This window comes from Drosophila simulans, chromosome 2R, assembly GCF_016746395.2.
Source record: "Drosophila simulans strain w501 chromosome 2R, Prin_Dsim_3.1, whole genome shotgun sequence".
NCBI lineage: Eukaryota > Metazoa > Arthropoda > Insecta > Diptera > Drosophilidae > Drosophila > Drosophila simulans.
The window spans coordinates 13114738-13137852 of record NC_052521.2 but is presented as its reverse complement, the minus strand read 5'-3'; the positions used below and the strand labels follow the sequence as shown (position 1 = coordinate 13137852).

Sequence of the window (23115 nt, the reverse complement as noted above, 5' to 3'; positions counted from 1 at the left end):
ATTGCCAGTTAAGTGAAACAGAGGAAGATATATCTCGGCGAAAGCGATTTTTGACAGTCCAACGCTGATTACTCCAGTTATCCAATAACTGAATATGCCTCCTGCATTCAGAATCAATCGCGGCTGTCATTTATCCAAATGTTAATTTAAACAATTAATATCAGAAGCAAGCGAGCGAGCGAGCGAGCGGGATGGAGTGCCTTAACATGTCAATTTGCAAATTAAGTACACAACATGACAGACCAGCAGCGGCGAAAGAGATGTCATGATGGCGAGCGAAAGAGATAGTGAGATAGCCAAATATAGATCGAATCTGAGTAGTGTTAGCCTGGGGAATGTACATATATGAAGACTGGCACTTGAGCGGAGAGTAGGCACGGCGGGCGGCGGCGGAGGAGTAGGGTCATTAGAAGAAACCAGAGATTTAATTGGGCCAGAGTGCTCTTAAATATGATTTGTGAGTTCCCCCGAGGAATCGAACAGCGGAAGCCCAGAGATTACAGATGCGAGTAATTACTAGATGAGCTTCCAGATAGCATAGTTCCTCAGTTCTGTGGTAGGTTAGGGCAATACAGACATTTTAAATGGAAAACGAGGTCAAAGAACACTCTTATTTCCATATCAATTTTGACCTACAGAAGAATGTAATTTTGAGTTTGTAAGAGGATTTTTAGATTCATATAATTATTAGACTTCTTGATTATGGTCAGGTAATAACTCATAGCACTGAAAGTTTTGAGTAGCATAATCATTCAAAATAAAATGTTTATCCAAAAGAAAACTCTTTTCTTAAAATTCCCATGTTTACTTGTTGATAGGGAGTTTTCCCCAGGAAAAACATACCATATGCTATTCAAACAACTGATAATTGTAGTTTTCTGGAGGTGATTAGTGGTAGTTGCTACCGCTCAATCCGACAGGTGTTTCGAGGGATGTTTTTTTTTCATTGAAAATAAAAAAGAGAAGCTAATTTGTGGCCAGGCAATATATCATGGCTTTACAGACGACAGTTGAGTTTTATATGTATGCATGTTCATGCAACTTCTGCCACTCAACTTCCTCGGGTATATATGTATATATTTTAAGTTTTAAGTAAAATAAATATACATCGTAAAGCGCATAGGTTTATATTTAAACGCTCAGTCAATGGCAATTTCCTGCTGTTGCTGCTGCGATGCCTTGCCGAATTTATAGATAATTTTTCATGATTTTCCCGACACATTCTTCTTTCCCAATCTCGTTGCAGATGCGCTCAGCAGGTCGCTGCGATGCCTTCGAGCTGGTGCTGCCGCCGGTGCTGATGATGATGATGAAGTTGCTGCCGCTCCCGGTCCGCTGCTTTAGCTGCTGACAGCCAAGTGCAGTATCCGAAAGATACCAGATACCAGATACCCGAGACAAAGGAAAGGAAAAGTGCATTTCCTGCTACCTAACTTGTGCGTGCCGTTCTACCTACATAGCCGGATTCTACCTACGATTTCGGTAGGGAGTTGAAAAAGAGAGTAACTCGCCGCCGATACTCTCTCGCTGCTCGCTGCTCGCTGCTCCGATACTCGTTACTTTTGTCGAGCGCTCGACGGACAGACATCTGCTCAGCCGGGCCGCTCAGTTTGGTCAAGAAGCGCGTTCGCGACGGCTGCAAAAGAGCGTACCGCCGTAGGAAAACCCCGAGAGAAAAGTGCGCCGTGGAGCGCGGGCGGACATTCCACCTACCCAAAACGCCTCGAACTCGATATCGAATCGAAAGGATTAATCCAGTGAAATCAGTGAAGTGAAAGTGCCTGCGAACGCATCATCAATCCTTTATCCTTTCTCCCTCAAATATTTACCCAGTGGTGATTGCTGTTGACAAAGTGGATTGGCATACGGGGGACACTTTCAATTAGGCACGTTGCCGCTGCTTCATAAATGTGCCACAATGGCCGCGCCGTCCAGGACGACGTTGATGCCACCACCCTTCCGGCTCCAGCTGCGGCTACTGATACTACCCATCCTGCTACTCCTGCTCCTGCGCCATGATGCGGTCCACGCGGAACCGTACTCCGGCGGATTCGGCAGCTCAGCGGTATCCAGCGGTGGACTGGGGTCAGTGGGCATTCACATACCCGGCGGCGGAGTGGGCGTCATCACGGAGGCCCGCTGCCCGAGGGTCTGCTCCTGCACCGGATTAAATGTGGATTGCTCGCATCGAGGACTCACCTCCGTTCCCAGGAAAATCTCAGCGGACGTGGAGCGACTGTGAGTATTTTATTGATATAAATACATTCGAATGCGGATTACCCTTTTGTGCGATTGAGGTGCTTGAATGGGCCAGAGGCTTCTAACAGCTGTATCTATTTGTCATATTCTATCTATGGCTCCCCTTATAGATTTCTGTTTAAAAATCACTTTGCTAGCTCCAGCATTCAATTACCTTTCCCATTCTTAATGCAGTCATAAATCAATATTAAATTCACAATTTTATTGAAATGCCATTATGCAAACAATCTGGGCAGACATAAGACCAACAGAGAGACACTTTCCCCATGGCACAACAAAGACTTCCGCCAAGTCCCGCACCAATGCCATATCGATACCTTGCCATTTCCATCCGTTCAGTTAGGATCTCCATTCAGATACTTCCTTCTGCTGGGCAGTCGGGAGAACTGCATGACAAATTCCAATTATGGAATGGGCCATTCTTTCGCCATTTGCCCATTGCCAATTGTTCAAACATTGAGCACACTCTATTAAAATAATAAAGCCGGACCCGGGTCCGGACGCACACGACCCGCTGCTGGCCGGGATTGGTCGGCACGATTTGTATTTATTTAAAAATCAGCATAGGCAAACAACAGCAGCGGTTCACAGGGTAGTTGGATTGTGGAGTGTGGGGAAATAAATAAAGCCGTGACCATGTCGTCGTGTCGATAGCGATAAAGAAAAAGGGTCCCCAGGGTCCAGAAAACCAGGAACAGAAACAGGACCAACCAGCCGGACAGCCAGGCAACCACCGGGCAGCCCCAAGCCAACTTGCAGCGAGCTGCTTACATTAAATCGCCATTAAGTTTATTAATTGTCGCCGAAGGAGCCGCATAAGCGCATCAGTGGCCAGGCGGCAATAATTGTTGCATGTTGCGCAGAGTCGAATGCATTAAGCCAATGTGGCTGTGAATGTGGCTGTGACTGCGATTCCAATTCCGCTTGCCATTGCGACTCCTTCATCTCCAGCTCCATCGTCTGTCCTCTGTCCATCGCTCACAGTCGCCACATAAATTAACGCGCCGGCAATTAGCAAGTGTATGCAAAATACCACCTCCCAGCCACCCAGCCATCCAAGCTCGGCATCCTCCAGCACTCAACTCCAACCTCAGCGGCCTCAAAAGCCTGCTGTCGTGGCGGCAGTTTTTCTACATAAATTAATAACAGATATCAGCAGCGGCAGTGGCAGCATTAACGTTATAGCATTATAGCCCAGTTATAAGCAGTCGGTCGGTCGGGCCAACTCGGTTGCAAGTTGGCTGGCTGGCTGACTGGCTGGTTGGCTGGCGACTGTGCTCAGGGACACATTTGGCTGCTGTTATTTGCGCTCTTTTTTATTTGTGTTTTTATTTTTTTCTTATTTTGTATTTATTCGTTTTTAATGCTGCATACAGAGAGTAATATAAAACACAGAAACCAGCCAGCCAGCAGTGAGCCAACAGAAACAGAAAACATATCAACATGCACGACATATTTGCATTTTAAAATAGAGAACCGAACCGATGCGAACCCAACTGAACTGGGCACGATATATATGCCGTACTATACTATACTATATTGTATTATGCACAGGGTGCCTCAGGGCCCACGGATCAAATAGATATATGTCCCATTTTTGTGAGTGACATTCCATGGGGAGAGATGAGGTTCCGGGTGTCAAAGTGTGTGCGTGTGTGCAGGAGAATGTGTCAAGAGTCTTAAGCTGAGCTTAAGTGGGGCAGCGAAAGAACCAAAATAAGCGACTGGCAACCAGGTGAGGATGTGATGGAAAGGCTCTTGGGGGAATTATGATTTCAACAGATTATATAGTAGAAGCGGGGGAATTAATTCCCAAAGCCATCGGAGGGGGGAAACTCTAAAGGTGAAAAGTACTTTTGTTTCAATGAAATTGAATACAGTCTAAGTCGCATTGTCTGTGGCACGTTTGAGTTTAAGTGACTTACCCAGCTCAAATTTCATTATCTTATACTCCAGCATGGTAAGCAACTTAAATGCTGGAAAACGGAAATCCCGCTACCTAAAAATTGCTAAATACTTGTAGGTATTTTATGCTATAGTATTATGTCATAGTTCCAGTCTTTTGAATTTTATTTTAATAGCCAAAGTAATTAAAAAGCTTCCACGACCAAACTTGTGGCACCCTAATGCTGAGCTGGGCAGAACCTTCTAACCCGGCACACAAGCATATATCAAATATTGAACATGCCCACAACTATTGGCCCCATGTCCATGTGCACCGAACGGGATGGCCAACATTGGAGCTCAGATGTATGTATGTATGTATATTCATGGGAGAACGAACAAAAAACAATGCCAAATGCAAACTGGGGCTCTCTGGCAAATTGTGTTCTTCAGCCAAACCCCACTCCCTCCCTCACTTTCGACGCCCATGTCCATGTCATTGCCATTTAATTACAAAGCCCCCGGGCGAAGAAAGGTGGGGTGGTGTGGGTGAAGACCTCGAAGAGGAGAGCTCCAATGGAAGAGTTCTGAGCTGACAGGCTGCCAGTCACCCACACAGTTGATTCAATTGACACGACAGCATTTTTGCATATCTAATTTGTGGAAAACGGGTGTCTTGGCTGCTCGGCTTGGTGGCCCTTCACACCTGAGAACGACTAATTTATAGCTGAGGTAAACGAGGTGGCAGCTGCTTTTGATGTTCCATGGTTACTCGGTTTCTCGGTACCTCGGCTCCTCCGCTCCTCGCTTCCGAAACGGAGAAAAGGGCACCTGGCCTGGCCACAAAAGAGCAAACCCCAAGATGGCATCTAATTGGCAGCGGAGGGCGAAAACCAACAGAATGCTTTTATATCGGGCGGCCCCACCACACGCATCTAATGAAGTTAAATGCTTAATTATAAGCCAGGGGAAAACGGCAAAAATTATGCATACGGCCATTCCAACCAAAAGTGATTTAAACAAATTACATAAAAAGCAGCGCCAGAAGCGTTTGAAAAATGTTTGGCAATTAGACGGCGACGAGCAAGACTTTTGTTTTTATTTTGAAGCCAACAAAAGCAAAACAAAGCATATTGAAAATCTTGCTCGACCATCTGATATCGCTGAGTTGCACAGAGAAAAAAAGACAGGGTACTTAATGTAAAAAGAAAATGTTTTTTTCATGCAATGCAAATCCCAGCTGAATTTTAATGTAAATCTGTTTTAATAGCGAAGAAAGTTTTCAGATTGATAATCCCGCTTAGACATGGAATATAGTTATGTTTTTTTTTTTTTACGTGCAGTTACTATGGCCAGTCTGCTGTAATCAGTGGGATCTGAGCAAGAGTTGCCCACATCTCGAAGAGATATTAAGCTCATTAAAAAGACATGTGTGTGTGTGAGTGTGGAGAGCATGGATGGACTGAGGAGCAGCAGCCTCATCATCGGCAACTTGATGCGAGATTCATTAAGGCTTAAGCCGCACAGAAAATATCTTACGTCTGGGTCGCCGAAGGTCTCACTACCTGTTGTTTGGGCCCACAAGACCAAAAACCCAGAGACTCCTCCTCCAGCTCGAACCTTACTCAAAAAGTGAGCAGCTGAGACCAACTTGTTGTTTGTAGATGGTTGTGCGCATGCGCACACGGTTAACTGAAGTCTTTTGTATCTCTCTCGGTTGCATTTCATTGTTATGACATCTGCAGGTAACAAATTTTGTGTTTCTGGCCAAGAAACGAGTTCTGGCGGGTCTCCGTGCTCCGTGCTCAATGATTAAATATCATATTTTCGTTATCAGCAACGAGGAGCAGAAAAAATCTCCGTCTTACTCCTACCCGGTGGTGGATCCCCCTTTCGATTTTCCCTTTGCCAGCTGCATTCATATCTCAGATTGCTGTTGTCCTCTTGTCTTACAAGCAATTAAAAAAAATTATCGCCCTGTCTGTATGAATGCCTCTTGGGTTGCATCCACACCGCAGCGACTTGCAACATAATTAATGCAATTTCTGTAATCGTAATTTCTTTATCTATATTTTCGCAGCGAGCTGCAGGGAAACAATTTGACCGTGATATACGAGACGGATTTCCAGCGGCTGACCAAGCTGCGAATGCTGTAAGTTAAATTATGGAACATTAAATCGAAATTGCCCGATTAACTCAACTCTGCGAACTTTGAATTTCCACAGCCAACTCACTGACAATCAGATCCACACGATCGAGAGGAACTCCTTCCAAGATTTGGTCTCACTGGAGCGACTGTGAGTAGTCCTTAACTATGGTGTATAACTTGTTTTGCAGTAATGCTAGTTGCATGAAATACTTTTGAATATTGAGTTTGAACTCACTACTAACCAATTTTTGATGATCTCCACACTGGATCTTAATCTTAATTAATCAATTGATATATTTTCTTAGACTTAGAATATAGCTAGCTAGCGTGCAAATTGAATTTAGCTTGATGCCAGATTTAGTTTGAATTATTAACATTTTGTATCTGATTCCCGTTTTTGTTCTTGTTTATTTTTATTGCATATCTCTACCGTTCTTTGTCTCTCTCTGCTTTCGTTACGTTTCGTTTTGCGTACCTAAAATGCTCGTCTCTACACCAAAAACCAAACCAAAATCAAATCAAATCAAAAACCAATATCGAAATCGAAACACCAAAAACCAAAAACCAAATCCAACACTGTAATCAAACAGACGCCTAAACAACAATCGACTAAAGGCAATTCCTGAAAACTTTGTGACAAGTTCAGCGAGTCTTTTGCGATTGTAAGTAAACTCCAAAGTAGCCGATAGTAGTCGACACTTGTACTCAGATCGCATTCGTTATCGGATCATTTAACCATAACTTCTGATAATCCTACAGGGACATCTCCAACAATGTCATCACGACCGTGGGAAGACGCGTCTTCAAGGGAGCCCAATCGTTGCGCAGTCTTCAGCTGGACAATAACCAAATCACCTGTCTGGATGAGCACGCCTTTAAGGGACTGGTGGAGCTGGAGATACTGTGAGTACTACTGACCAGATTTAGCCAAAGTGAAGGGAGATATTAACCAAATTTGCTAGCCAATCAATGGAGCTTCGTGCCATTGCGGTCGAGTAATTAATCAATGATTTAGTGCCTTTTGTTAATCAATCAAATGGGAATTAGTGAATGAATTAAAAATCAATCTGTTAATGCTCTGGCTAAATTACATAATAAATGGTTGGGCTTTGCGGCCAGATAAGCCAATCGCAGCCGAAATGGAGCTCATATATCAAGTGATTAGAAGGGAGCGAGAGGACCAAATTGATAAATGGCAAGTGGCCAAGCTAAAGCCAAACAGTTTTGCCAGATAATGTGTAAATCGAGTGTAATTCAACTTACTGTAATTTGTTGACAATAAACTAGAAATTGATGTAAAACCAAATCATAATAAACCAATTTTGATGAATAATTAATTAGCTGCACGAAGCACACTTTTTATGAAAGTAAAGTTTACTAAGAAATCGATAAACCAAGCCCGTTGAAAACAAATTGGCAAGTGCCCTTAACTTTCTATTTAAAAGGGGATTTCAAATTAGTGGCCTTTAGAAGATTGAAGCCGATTCCACCAGGAAGCTCGATAGTTGGTAACCATTTTAATTAAATTTTGATCGGCACCCGATTTGTGCTCTTTTGGCCAGGCCAAACCCTTGCTGCCATAACCATAACTAGCCAATAGATATAGTCGCTTGATAAGGCCGGATCATCTGCTCCACTCACTGACCATTTCCTTCTCTCCACTTGTTTTTTGCAGCACGCTGAACAACAACAACCTGACTTCCCTGCCGCACAACATCTTCGGCGGACTGGGACGTTTGCGGGCACTCCGGCTGTCGGACAATCCGTTCGCCTGCGACTGCCATCTGTCCTGGCTGTCGCGGTTCCTTCGGAGTGCCACCCGCCTGGCGCCCTACACCCGCTGCCAGTCGCCATCGCAGCTGAAGGGCCAAAACGTGGCGGACCTGCACGACCAGGAGTTCAAATGCTCGGGTATGTAATGGCCAATGGCCAATGGGCCGGTGCTTTGTGCAACATGTTGTGGCAGCTTCCACTCCCTGAATGCTACCAAAAATGGGCAACATTTGGCCGCTCCTCCCCCCTTCCGTCACAATTCGTAGTCGAAATTAATTAGTTTTTTATGCGAAAGCGAGGAAAACAAAGCATTGCGGGTATAAATCATAAGCAGTCATATGGGCACACCCCCACTGCCTCGAACGCCCACGAAACAACCCGCACCACGAGCACCACGAGCACCATGAGCACCAAGCGTCAGCAGCTCAATATCTGGCAAGAACCACTTGGTGCTTTGGTGGCTTCATCCATTCGGTTATATCCCCCGTTTCCTTCTGCAGAGCGGTCGTGTGTTTGCCAAAACGTTTAACGCCGTCGAAATCATTGCCTGGTGTTTGTATTTTTTGGCTTCTCCTCTTACTGAAAGATGCCGATGCAGATGCTCGGATGCGAAGGCTTAAGACCTGAGCACGAGATGGAGATGAGGCTGCGGGCCAAGTGAATGGGAATGGGGAATGGGAAGTGGCCAAAACGAAAACCAAAGCTGAAGACTGAGCGTGAAGCGCTCAATGAAGCGGAAAATGCGCCCCAAAACGATGCAGCCATGAAACGAGTTTCTTGGCTCAACCATTTCTGCCGAATGGTTAGGGTATATCGCATTGTTTTGCGTTGTGTTTGGTTTTTCTGGGGAGCCTGTAATCGATATGAGTATGCAGATGAGCTGATATATCCCTGGATGACCCGTGTCAAGTTGGATAATACTTTAGTGCCTATAATATGATGGGAACTCTGGGGGTTTGGATTGCTAACGCTTTGTTATAAACGATATTTCGGAGAATTTTCCTAGGATAGGCAGATTAATGAATAGATTGATTCCTCTACGATGAATGATTCAAGTTCTCATGTTTGTTGTTTAACTTTATATTAAATTTTCTTCACAATCGTTCATTTCTCGGTTTCACTTTATTATAAATATTAAATGTTTATTATTTAGCTCGCGACTTAAGATTTTCAAATGGATCCATCCATCAACAAAGTGTATCTAGAGTTTCACATTCACCTCAAAGTGAACTATAATTCCGAGCTTGTTTGACTTTCGTTTTGTATGAAATGCTATGGAATTATGTGGGTAAACATTTATGACCAGCGGCTGGTTAGAGTTGCACCTCCCCAAAACCCATTTCCCCAGCCGCTGCATCCCCCTTTGCCCCGCCAACGGAGGAGCGGCTATGCAGTAGCATTGATAATTACGATACTGCTGGTTGCAAAGCAAGCCAGATCCAAATCGGATGCTCGTTTTCCCAGCTACCGGAGCTCGTACCGGAGCAAGACTAAATTCGCCAAGTACTTATCCCAATCTCCCAACCATATTGTTTGTCCATCAGGTCTGACGGAGCACGCACCGATGGAATGCGGGGCGGAGAACAGCTGTCCGCACCCATGTCGCTGTGCGGACGGGATCGTCGATTGCCGTGAGAAGAGTCTGACCAGCGTGCCCGTCACCTTGCCCGACGACACCACCGAGCTGTAAGTGGTGCATCTTTGGATTTGAATGGCGGTGCTTTCCTCTCACTTGGCATCACTAACCCTCTGATTTTTTTTTTTTTGCAGCCGCCTCGAGCAGAATTTCATTACGGAACTGCCGCCGAAATCGTTCTCCAGCTTTCGACGACTGCGACGCATCGACCTGTCCAACAACAACATCTCCCGAATTGCCCACGATGCACTAAGCGGCCTAAAGCAGTTAACCACTCTGTAAGTAGATAATACCCGGTGGTGGAGGTGTTGTTGCCACTTTACTTGCTGCAGTGCAACAAGTAGCCTTTGCAGAACAAAATGTGCACTCACTTGAGCTGCCCTGCGGCTGCTCCCGCACTCGGGTAAACTCACCTGAACCAACTTAAATGAGGGGAATGGGCTAACAGTTGCCTCTGGGCCAGGCCAGAAGCGAGCTAATCGGCCCACGCTTAGCGTTCCTGCCAGCTTACACCGCAAGGCATCGGGCCGGGCATCGGCTTACCTTGCCCATGTGTGGAATCCTCCTTCGCCCTGACACCCAGCTCCTGCTCCACCTCCTCCTCGTCGACGAGCACGTGTGTGATGGAGCTGAGAACGTGACACGGACTTAATTACTGATAGCCACATTAAAGGGGTTTTATTTTCTGCATTTTTAATTATGTTTGGGGCTGTGCTTCTTCCAATTAGAACTCCTGCATGAGAGAGTATGGTACTTTTTGTGTCAAATGAATCGAAATTAAATGAGTGCTTCATTAAAAAGTAACTTAAGCTAAGGCAACAAATTAAAGAGATTTAGTTATGTTTCAATTCGCGTATGTATATTATGAGTGCAAATTCTTACTTGTAGTAATACTAAGATTATTTAAATGAATTTTAAGAGTTAGTTGGAACAGTTTTCCAAACTTTGGCAGCACTTTTCATCCAGAACATTTTTGCGTGTCACGACTCAGTTTTTGATCAGGGCTAAGTAAACCAGTTGCCGCCCGCAACAGCAACATCAACAGCGACATCCACATCCATATCAACAAAAAAGAATGACAGCGGCAACAAGAACTTAACCACTTTGTCTTTGCCCGCAGAGTGATTTTGTATTTTTTGTAATTTTTTGTGCCACCTCCTGGCGGGGCTTGTGTTTTCTTTAAGCTTTTTTTCTCTTCTTTTCTTTTCGAGCTTTGTTAACATTCGTCGTGTGTTCTATTTGTGTTCTTTTCCATGTCGGCTCCACCCATCGTCAACGTGGCCATTGTACCATCGTGGCATCATCCCATCAGCGTGCTGTACGGCAATAAAATAAAGGATTTACCCTCGGGCGTGTTCAAAGGACTCGGCTCGCTGCAGCTGCTGCTGCTGAACGCCAACGAGATCTCGTGCATACGCAAGGATGCCTTCCGCGACCTGCACAGTTTGAGCCTGCTCTCGCTGTACGACAACAACATCCAGTCGCTGGCTAATGGCACATTCGACGCCATGAAGAGCATCAAAACGGTGTAAGTACATGGAGACCCACTCCTCCATTCCTCCACTGCCTTACTCCTCGACCTCTCCACGTCCGCTGAACGCCGCCTGCTCAACGCCCACCAAGCACTCGAGTGGGGAACGGGCCCATGTCGGGATCCCATCTTGAATGGAGCAGGCACTTTGGTGTTAAACCTCTGAAGTGCATTTAGTAGTTGCCTTTGACTCAGCCCCGCCTCCCTCGCCCACCACGCCTTCTCGTCTTGAGTCCGCTTCAGAGTTCGCGTTGACATTTGTTTAGCAGCAAACAAGAAGCATCTCCCGCCCCCTGACACATCATCCGGTACCCAGCACCCAGCACCCAGCACCTACTATCCAGCATCCATCCCCTTCTCTGTGAACCGTGAAGACTTTCGGCCTTTCCAGCGAACAAAAGACGAAGGCTCCGAGAAGAATTCTCCGTTTGGCATCGATAAATGTACGCTCGGCTATGGAGCTGCAAAAAAAAAGGGAAAAACTGAATCTTGAATGGTCTACAAGATTTGGTTTGGGTGGGGGGTGCCATAAGTGCGGCTGCCAGAGGGATTTGTATGCTTGAGTGGGTTAAGTATTTGCCAGGGTTGTCGGCTTTCCGGTTAGTTGCTCACGCATATTTCAGTGGATACTTAAGAGATCTTTCGGTCCTACGCAACGTTGATATGCTAATGATCATGTTAATAAATTGGCATACCGAATTGGTGCATATGTGGCTCTTTAAATAATTTAAAGATCATCAAATTGAGAGCAAATTTAAGTTGTTACCATATGGATTTTATACAAACCGTAAAGATGCTATAATAATATATAAACTTTTATGGGCCTACTCCATCCCAGAACGCATAAAAAGCATTTAAAATAGTAGCCAATAAAATCGATTGAGTTGCAACTAGCTAACAAGCTAACCTATTCCTTGCGGACCTGCCTCCCTAACTCAATTGAAATACTAAAAACATTTACTATTTGCGCAGTCCAAAGGCGTTTGGCAACCCTGTCGGGAATCGCTTTTAAATAGTTGCAGAACAACAACGGCGAGCGAGGGAGAACAACAACGGAAATGTCGTAGCCACAAGGCTGGTGCACTTTTAAGACGTCTCAAGACTCCACGGTAGCCCCATCCCTTTGGTTGCCCGGGCAACAACGTCTTGGTGCCCCAATACCCTCCTCAGAAGTCCTGCCGCATAACCGTTTCAGCCATTCAGTCGAATGCTCAATGCTACTTTCTTTGCTTACTTTCTTTCCATTTGGGCACGCACACTCGCACACCCGTACACAGACATCTGGCCAAAAATCCTTTCATCTGCGACTGCAATCTGCGCTGGCTGGCCGACTATTTGCACAAAAATCCCATAGAGACGAGTGGAGCCCGCTGCGAGTCACCGAAGCGGATGCATCGTCGTCGGATTGAATCGCTGCGCGAGGAGAAATTCAAATGTAAGACTGCTGCTAGCGTCCTTGTACTTAACCAGCCAACTGAAGCGATCCCCCTCTTCCGCATTTCAGGCTCCTGGGATGAATTGCGGATGAAGCTGTCCGGCGAGTGCCGCATGGACTCCGACTGTCCGGCCATGTGCCACTGCGAGGGCACCACCGTGGATTGCACGGGCCGGGGCCTGAAGGAGATTCCGCGCGACATTCCCCTGCACACAACTGAGCTGTAAGTCCACTTCCGGATTCCATGTCCCTGCATCCTGCTCCGCGCATCCCTAACTCGCAATATATATTATTTCATTTGGCAGTTTGCTCAACGACAACGAACTGGGACGCATCAGTTCCGATGGCCTCTTTGGTCGCCTGCCGCACTTGGTGAAGCTGGAACTGAAGCGCAACCAGCTGACCGGCATCGAGCCCAACGCCTTCGAGGGAGCATCCCACATCCAGGAGCTGCAGCTGGGCGAGAACAAGATCAAGGAGATATCGAACAAGATGTTCCTGGGACTTCACCAACTAAAAACGCTGTAAGTTCATTTAAATTGTAATGGGATTGCGAGAATTGGGGGGAGTATCATTTGGTATGTTTGTCTTTGACTTCATTGTGTCGTATAACTACAATGTACGGATTTCTTTGCTTCAACAATGAAAGAAAAAAGTAGCTACGATAAAAAAATCTTTAATTGCAAACATATTACCATTTAATTTCCCATTCAAGCGCCATAAAAACTTGATTGCCCTCTAATTAGCGTATCCACAACCTGTAAACGAGTACCTGACATTACGTAATCTCTTTCCGTTGCAGCAATCTGTACGACAATCAAATCTCATGCGTTATGCCCGGTTCCTTTGAGCATCTCAACTCTCTGACGTCGCTGTAAGTAACCAGATTCCCGGAATCCCAGATTCTCTGCTTGGCAATGCTTGGCAATTAAAACTGTGCCAAGTGCTCGGGATGCACTTCAATAGATAAATGATTTGGCTTAAGCATTAATTGGCCAGCGGATGGATTGGTGAGGGGCAGCAGCTTCTCCCTCGTAAAATGAGGTTAATGGTTCTGATTGTTCTCCAGTTGAACTCTGTCTGATGTGGCTGCTCTGGTCTGCTCCATGTGCTTCGTCTGCTGCCATCAAATCAGTTTTGCTTCTTGATGCCAGCCACCAAAAGCACAGCAAACTATTGGATATAATTCAATTGAACTTCAATTTATAGCATGGCTTTCTGCTCCTCTGTGTGTGGGTTTCTGTCTGCACTGCTGCTGCGATAACAGATACCACTAGCTCCTCATTCTTTCCCGGCCATGTGCCCCATGCGCCCCATGTGCCCCGCCTTTGTTGCCTGTAAATCATCCCCCAAGCACACAAACCCAAAAGGGAGAATACACACTGCCATGTGTGTGTGTGTGTGCCTTCGATGATTTAATTAATTAAAATTGAGTTCAATGGAGAGCGCCCAAGCCAGTCAGCATGTAGGATGTAGGAGAGGTACATACATAGAGGTGCCGTGTGGTCCGCTGGGTCTGCTCGCAAATTATTGTAAAATTCATTTAAGTAGCTAATAAATAGCATCAATGAAATTCATTAAGTGCTGTGCACCACATGACACCCACCACCACATGCCGCCCCACAACCACCGCCCACCCACTTTGCCACCTTCAAAGGTGTTGCGTGAAAGGAGCCCAAAGTGTTAGTTAGCTGCCTGCGGCCTACACACTCTGTTGCACTGAGAGAAATACTTAGAGGTTAATATTTAAAGAATGAAAGATGGTCAATGGTGCTATAACCTCCCTATGTTCATAACACTTGTAATCATGAATCATGAAACATGAAGGGTTCCTGCTTCATATTTTATATATCTATTTAGTAATGATTTGTTTCGAGTGTAGACCTTCTAACACATGCACATGTAATAGGGAGCTGGCATAGCTGGTGGCATGACAAAGCAGAATTGCTTATTAAATTAGTCTGGACTCGGCTGCAACTTTGGAATTGCCAATGTAATTTGTGCGCCATTGTTTCACTTACTCCGCTCCTAAAGCCCCTGGTCCGCATAATTAAAGTGCCTGGCATGGATTGGCCAGGGAAAGTGGAAAGGGGAGCTAAAGGAGTAACATATGTATGCTGACTATGGCACCAAATGAATACGGAATTAATTTATCAAACGCCCATGCGGCTGGGCGGGAAAATTGAATTATAAGAACCCTTTATCAACGCCGTTATCGTAATCGTTTTTTGTGGCCCATGCTGTCACATTTTTTATGCCCTCGCAGGAACCTCGCATCGAATCCATTCAATTGCAATTGTCATTTGGCCTGGTTCGCGGAATGGCTGCGCAAAAAATCACTGAACGGTGGAGCGGCACGTTGTGGAGCCCCGTCGAAGGTACGTGACGTGCAGATCAAGGACCTGCCCCACTCGGAATTCAAGTGTAGCAGCGAGAACAGCGAGGGCTGCCTGGGCGATGGCTACTGTCCGCCATCCTGCACCTGCACCGGCACCGTGGTCCGCTGTTCGCGTAACCAGCTGAAGGAGATACCGCGTGGCATTCCCGCCGAGACATCGGAGTTGTATCTGGAGTCCAATGAGATCGAGCAGATTCACTACGAACGCATACGTCATCTGCGTTCCCTCACCCGACTGTGAGTATCTACATTGTGCAGCCCAAAGGCGTTCGCTAATTCGCCACTTGGCATTCCATTCGCAGCGATCTCAGCAACAACCAGATCACCATTCTCTCCAACTACACCTTCGCCAATCTGACCAAGCTGTCCACGCTGTAAGTGCAACTAGGCCTAATGACTTTTTAATTGCTCCGTCGCAGCACGGAAACCACGAAATAACAGCAAAAGCAACGCAAATCGAAGGCACAAGAGGGCTTGACACAATTCTGCGCCAATTGCATCGTTTGTCGACCTGGCCATTGCATTGGGAGTGGGATTGGGATTGGGTCTATGGCCTGGTCTTTGGCTCGAGGTCTGCCCCTCTGTCCAGAAGGCAGACACCAACAAAGCAATGGAAACCTAGGGAGCGCAGGCACGAAAATCATTCCGAGACGTAAAGTCGAAATCGTGACTCGTGCTTAAGCATTAGTCGTTGACGCGGACTTCGACGCCAGCTACAGTGGTTCCTAGTCCAACAAATGGCTACAAAAATGCTATTACAATCATAATTCGTTCGTTTTTGTTCATCTTGGATGCTGTTCGTCCAATGTGAGCCCACTGTCTTCGTTGATGTGCGCTATCCACAATCAAAGCTTAGCCGTTATTTCTGGTGTTTCTCCTCCGTTTGCGAATGGAAAACGTTTTGCAATTACTTTCATTTCTTCATCAATTGCCGCATGTGTCTGTTTGTGACTGTGTGCTGGCCTAATGCAATTTGTAAACGTTTCTTCGGTCTTTCTGCCCTTTGCAGCATCATCTCATACAACAAGCTGCAGTGTCTGCAGCGGCATGCGTTGTCTGGCCTGAATAACCTGCGCGTGCTTTCGCTGCACGGTAACCGCATCTCGATGCTGCCGGAAGGCTCTTTCGAGGACCTCAAGTCGTTGACCCACATGTGAGTAGATAGAGACACTAGCAACCAAATTGGACAGTCCATTGAACCCCTTACTTCTTATACAGCGCACTGGGCAGCAATCCCTTGTACTGCGACTGCGGTCTGAAGTGGTTCTCCGACTGGATCAAGCTGGACTACGTGGAGCCGGGAATTGCACGTTGCGCCGAACCGGAACAGATGAAGGATAAGCTGATCCTGTCCACACCCTCGTCGAGCTTCGTATGCCGCGGCCGTGTGCGCAATGATATTCTGGCCAAGTGCAACGCCTGTTTCGAGCAGCCGTGCCAGAATCAGGCTCAGTGCGTTGCCCTTCCGCAGCGAGAGTACCAGTGCCTCTGCCAGCCGGGCTATCATGGCAAACACTGTGAGTTTATGATCGATGCTTGCTACGGAAATCCGTGCCGCAACAATGCCACCTGCACGGTGCTGGAGGAGGGTCGATTCAGCTGTCAGTGCGCTCCGGGATACACAGGTGCCCGCTGCGAGACGAATATCGATGACTGCCTGGGCGAGATCAAGTGCCAGAACAATGCAACTTGTATCGACGGAGTGGAGTCGTACAAATGTGAGTGCCAGCCGGGATTCAGTGGCGAGTTCTGCGACACCAAAATCCAGTTCTGCAGTCCAGAGTTCAATCCCTGCGCGAATGGAGCCAAGTGCATGGACCACTTTACCCACTACAGCTGCGATTGTCAGGCAGGTTTCCATGGCACCAACTGCACGGACAATATTGACGACTGCCAGAACCACATGTGCCAAAACGGCGGAACGTGCGTGGACGGCATCAACGACTACCAATGCCGCTGTCCAGACGACTATACGGGCAAGTACTGTGAAGGCCACAACATGATCTCGATGATGTATCCACAGACGTCGCCTTGCCAAAACCACGAGTGCAAGCACGGTGTCTGCTTCCAACCGAACGCTCAGGGTAGCGACTACCTATGCAGGTGTCATCCGGGTTACACCGGAAAATGGTGCGAATACCTTACCAGCATCAGCTTCGTCCACAACAACTCGTTTGTGGAACTGGAGCCGCTGCGTACACGTCCGGAGGCGAACGTGACGATAGTCTTCAGCAGCGCGGAGCAGAATGGAATTCTCATGTACGACGGCCAAGATGCACATCTCGCAGTAGAGCTGTTTAATGGACGTATTCGGGTTAGCTACGATGTGGGTAATCACCCTGTGTCCACGATGTACAGCTTTGAGATGGTGGCCGATGGAAAGTACCATGCCGTGGAGCTTCTGGCCATCAAAAAGAATTTCACGCTGCGCGTGGATCGCGGATTGGCTCGTTCCATCATCAATGAGGGCTCCAACGACTACCTGAAACTCACGACGCCCATGTTCCTGGGCGGCCTACCCGTGGATCCTGCACAGCAGGCGTACAAGAACTGGCAAATCCGCAACCTTACCAGCTTCAAGGGCTGCATGAAGGAGGTGTGGATCAACCATAAGCTGGTCGACTTTGGCAATGCCCAGCGCCAGCAAAAGATCACACCGGGATGCGCCCTGCTCGAAGGAGAGCAGCAGGAGGAGGAAGACGACGAGCAGGATTTCATGGACGAGACACCGCACATCAAAGAGGTGGGTTACCCTGTAATCACCCTTGGACAGGGCTTTAGCTAAACAATTTTGTCCGTTTTCAGGAGCCGGTGGATCCTTGCCTGGAGAACAAATGCCGTCGGGGCAGTCGCTGTGTGCCGAATTCCAATGCCAGGGACGGCTATCAGTGCAAGTGCAAGCACGGCCAGCGCGGCCGCTACTGCGATCAAGGTGAGGGCAGCACTGAGCCCCCAACAGTCACCGGTACATACATCTATCATGCTTTTGCTACTCACAACTCACACCCGGGTGTACATCATTCACTACTAACCATAAAAATATGACTTGTAGCTTAGGGTAACAGGGCATTTAAAATCTGTATATTTTATGGGTATTTAGCTTAATTTTTCAAAAAGGAACGTTTTATTGTAGGCTTAAAAGTCGAAAGAAAACAAAACCAAACAAGCTCATCCGAAAAAAAGTAGCATTTTTTAAGCATATTTAAGGAAAGGTACTCATATCAGAATCGCAATTTCATAAATAGCCAAGAAACACGGAGGAGGTGTTCACCACACTCTTAAGCGTTAATCATATGGTGGCACATGCTAAATATTAATACTACACCAGCAAGCTTTAATTATTGACACATATACGCACACGCATATTCATGACATTCGCTTTTCACGCTACTCATCCATCAAAGGAAAACATCGTGGGGTTTTTGGGGAGGCGGAGGCGACACTGTGCACTTTGTTAGTTATAATTATCCGACCGCAACTCACGTTGCAGCCACTGCCTTAGCTCGCCGACTAATTGCGTTCTGTTGACTCTTTTCACCCACAGCGGCGTCCACCTGTCGCAAGGAGCAGGTGCGCGAGTACTACACGGAGAACGACTGTCGCTCCAGGCAGCCGTTGAAGTACGCCAAGTGCGTGGGCGGCTGCGGCAACCAGTGCTGCGCGGCCAAGATTGTGAGACGGCGCAAGGTGAGTGAATCTGGAAATAGAATATGGCCTGGTGTTCAAAACTAATCCATCTGCCCGTTTTGCCTACAGGTGCGCATGGTGTGCAGCAACAACCGCAAGTACATCAAGAACTTGGACATCGTGCGCAAGTGCGGATGCACCAAGAAATGCTACTGACTGAAAGATGCGACTACCCAATTGCTCGAACGAAGCAATAGCAGCTTAGATGTTAGTTTAGGAACAGGTTTAAATCTAACTTATAGTAGTAGTAATAGTAACGATAGTCTTAGCCATAGGGATAGCACGGATGTTAGGGGGACGAAGGATGAAGTGGAGGAGAGTGCTGACGCGGGGGAGACAACAGAGGAGGTCAGGGAGGAGAGTGATGATTACCCCACGGACGGCATGCAGTCCGATCTCTACGACGACATCATCGACGACGACGATGACGATGGTCTCGAAGATGATTATTCAGACGAGGAGGATGGGGAGGAGGATCCAGAGCAGCTTCCCGATCCCAAGGGTCTGGTAAGTGTGCCAGATGAAGAGGAAGACATGGGTTACGACGAGGATGACGAGCGTATCGCCATGGAGCGGCCAAGAACGGTTAGACCCAGGCCCGACGAGGAGCATTTCCTCAACGAAGAGGGCAGTGGCTTTGGCGGCTTTCGATCGCGATTCCGGCCGAGCAATAGCTTCCGCGAGACTCAGCTGGAGAATATCCGCAAGAAGCTGCTCACAGAAGCCCAGGCGGCTCCGGAAGCGGCTGTTGCGGTGGCCGTGCCGAGCACTGCGATAGATCTGCGCGAGAGCAGCGGCCACTTTGCCAACGATGACGAGGATGGCGAGGACGGCGATGACGGCGTCGATGACGAGTTCGCCGACACGGGGGAGAACCAGGGGCGCGGCTTCTTTGGCTCCCAGCAGCAACAGCGCAAGAACGGTCCGTATCACCGCAAGAATGGCAACGATGCCATCAAAATCATCTCCACGCCGCTGGGCAAGGTGAGCATTGTGTACCAGCAGACGGACAAGGACCAAAGTTCGGACAAGGATGCGCAACAGCAGCAGCAAAAGAAGCCGGCGCTCACCGACTTCGACGCCCTGTCACCGGACCCCGAGAGCAGTCATCGCTTTCCGTCGCCCCACCCCAAGATTACACCTGTTCTGACGCCCGATGGCAAGGTGGCGCTGCTCTATCGCGGAGACTCGGAGAGCTCCAAGTACGAGCCCATACGCAACCTGACGCACAAGTTTTCGGGACAGCCAGCCAAGGAGTCAAAGCCTAAAACCGAAGATTCCTCCTCGGCGGAGGACTCTGTCTACACGGACAGCGAGGATGCCGAAGACAGTAAAGGTGAAACGAGTGCTGGAAAGTCCCCAACAGTGGCTAGCACGCCCAAGCCACTGCAGCCAGAGATTTTGGAGCCTCCAGATAACGTCCAGCCAGGAGGGTCCTTTATAATACGGCCCACCTCCGACTCGCTTTTGCCCATGATCAACAGGCCACTGTCCGAGGTTCTGGGCATCAAGAAGAACCAGTTCCAGGAGACGCGGGTGCGTGACCAATTGCCCACGCAACAGCCTCCGCCTCCACTGCCGGAGGCCACGTCCCGTAGTCCCGCTTCCGGACATCAGTTCCTAGCCAAGGTGAACCTGGCTGAGTTCCCGACATCCGGAAGGACGCTCCAGACGCCGCTGATCCCCAGCACCCACGACTTCGACTTCAGCCGTGATAACACGATGCTGGACGAACGGTCGCGGGTGCGTGAGTTGGAAAAGCAGCGGGAGCGGGACAAGGAGCACAACGAGGCCACCAGCAAGGGAGCCACCGAGGCACACACCATAGCCAACGAGCAGCTGCTCTCCAAGACGGAAGTCATCAATCTGGCCATTGTGCCACAGTTTGACGAGGACTTGGAGCGTCTACAGCGCCTGCAGGAGAATGGTGGTCGGCGCCACCATAGGGCGCGGCATCGTCATCGGCAACAGTCGGAGGAGGAACTGTCTGGCATCCATTGCATCATGCAGGTCATGATGGGCGTGGCCGCCGTGTCGACGGTCTTCGGCATGCTGGGCACCTTCTTCAAGCAACGCATCCTCGATCAGCTGCGCATGATGCACTGGTAGTACAACAAGGGGGATTCGATGTTCGGTGTCGAATGCCCCACATCCCCCCACCCAATCCCCGTTTCCTGCATCGTCATGATCATCATGCATTCTATGGAGGCTAGCTGCCTTCGGGATGCGAGGTCCTTCTTCTACTACTAGCACTCATATACTCGAATATATACTCGTACTCGTACCATATGCCATATATTAATCGCATAATCTATGTAACACAGCGGCATCGATTTGCTTTCGTCCCCTTCCGCTTCCTTATATATATTTATATATATACATTTATATATCTATCTTATCCTTCGGCATTGTGCCCGCAAATGTGGACACTTCCTTGCTACACATGTATTCTATATATTCGCATATATCAATTTACTAGTGCAAGCTACCCAGGCGATGTACATAATAACAGAACCATAATACGGCGATCGATCGATCCGGATATCTATGTATTTATGTGAGACGCAACTGTAGCCCCTGCCACACTCCGCCGGAAATTAGCTGACCCACGTCACTTCTTCCCCGTTCCTTCTTTCGCACGTTGTGTGCCCCTTTTCCCCCTCCCATGTAGGACATTCTCAATCACATCAGCGTATACAAGCTTTAAGCAAGTCATTGCATGTGCCACGCCCCCTCGAACTGAACTGAACTCAACGCCCAACCCGCCCAGCATGAGCCCCGCAGCAAATACATTCCCTCCATCCCCCCACCATCCGTCATCCGCCATCCGCCAGAGGAACCAGTCGAGGAGCTCGGAAATTGAACGTAGAACAGATTCCTTTTGTAGATAGAAAACGAAACAGTTGTTGGGAGATGGTAACCAGACGAATGTCGCATGACAAACGATAAATAATGATAAACTAAACTAAAGTTCTAAACAAAACAAAACACAGTAAAATCGCACAGAAGCGCACGCATTACAAAATACAAAAGCCTGCAACGGTCGTTTTAAACGCTCCGTTCAGGGGTCTCAAAGAAACGAGTAAACGATAATAAGTGCATAACGAAAACCTTCTTTAGTCTAAGTTGCTCAAAGGATAAAGTATTTTGATAGAACCGGAAAGGATCGAGAAACAAACCAATAAACCACAAAGAATCGAATCGAATCGTAACGAAACAAAGGCCCCAAACGTGTAACGAATTTCCAACAAATTGTTGCAAGTGTTTTCCTAGAATTAGTCCTAATTAAACTAAATGTGTGCAAATCGAAGCGTAACTAATATTACAATTAATCTAAACTAATTGAGGAAACAGAAACCTAAACATAAATCGGATAACAACATCTAAGCTGGGTAGTCGCATGTAAATCTCTAACAATTAACAATTACCAACCTAAGTTAGACCTAAAAATCGAAACAAAATCGAATCGCATTTAAAGAAATCTACATAATAATAATAATTTTTACTAATCTATATATACTTATATGTATGCTGTATGTATGTATGACCCTATATGTATATGTAAAATGTTTTTGACTATTTTTCACTATTTATATTCATATATATTATATATGCATATACGATACATGTGTAATAGCCCCTTTTGGTCATTTTAGTTGTCTTTTATATATATTTAATACGTGTATTATTTTTATTAATTATTCAAGTATAACTATGCGCACCAATTACACGCATACCTTATGTATAACCTATTGACAAATATATATATATATTATGTGTAATAGCTGTTGCTAAACCAAGTTTAATTATCAGTTTTTTATTTTACCTTTTTCCGGCGAAGCTTTCGACGGTTCACAGCCGCAAAATTGTGTTCAGCTTATTAATTAGGAAGAGAACGTGTCCCGAGCAATAATGGGGGAAATGACAATTATAATATTCATTTCTGTGTGTAACAATTATTTCCTAATAAAATTGACAAAGAAAAATGTTTAAAATTAAATGAATTCGTGTTTTGTAACTATGTAGATCCATAAAAGGTGCTAATTACGTATGATTTGAAATTCCACTTTTTGAATACTTTTTAGTTTGTAATTAAGGAGTAATGAGATGTTTAAAAATCCAATATCAAGTTGAGTTTGACCAGTTAAAAGAAAAACTCTTAACCACGAAAACCAGTTGAGGAATTCGGTTCTTGAGCTCTACAATATTATTTTCATCAATAGGTTTTGCATATTGTAAAAAAAAGTAAGAGCTAAAATAATAATAACGCTGGTGCTTTGTGATTTTTCCAGGATTTAAAATATAAAGTATTTTTAACTTCTGGCGTTGCACAAGTCTGGCAACTCTGAGTTTCACAATTTTG

At 46.7% G+C, this 23115-nt stretch overlaps 1 protein-coding gene across 1 annotated transcript in view; it reads left to right on the top strand.

Moving 5' to 3' along the window:
- The window catches only part of LOC6734669 (protein slit), a 52198-nt gene extending 29446 nt beyond the window's left edge, over positions 1-22752 (top strand). Inside the window, 20 exon segments of the mRNA XM_016181860.3 lie at positions 1247-2238; positions 6224-6295; positions 6369-6440; positions 6883-6954; positions 7052-7195; positions 7968-8203; positions 9610-9751; positions 9836-9979; positions 11014-11229; positions 12510-12667; positions 12737-12890; positions 12973-13191; positions 13470-13541; positions 14934-15302; positions 15368-15439; positions 16075-16218; positions 16284-17808; positions 17871-18030; positions 18610-18752; positions 18822-22752. Of these exon segments, the coding sequence (XP_016027857.1) occupies positions 1919-2238; positions 6224-6295; positions 6369-6440; positions 6883-6954; positions 7052-7195; positions 7968-8203; positions 9610-9751; positions 9836-9979; positions 11014-11229; positions 12510-12667; positions 12737-12890; positions 12973-13191; positions 13470-13541; positions 14934-15302; positions 15368-15439; positions 16075-16218; positions 16284-17808; positions 17871-18030; positions 18610-18752; positions 18822-20861 (6474 nt within the window). The 5' untranslated portion in view covers positions 1247-1918 and the 3' untranslated portion in view covers positions 20862-22752.
- Positions 22753-23115: the final 363 nt, after the last annotated feature.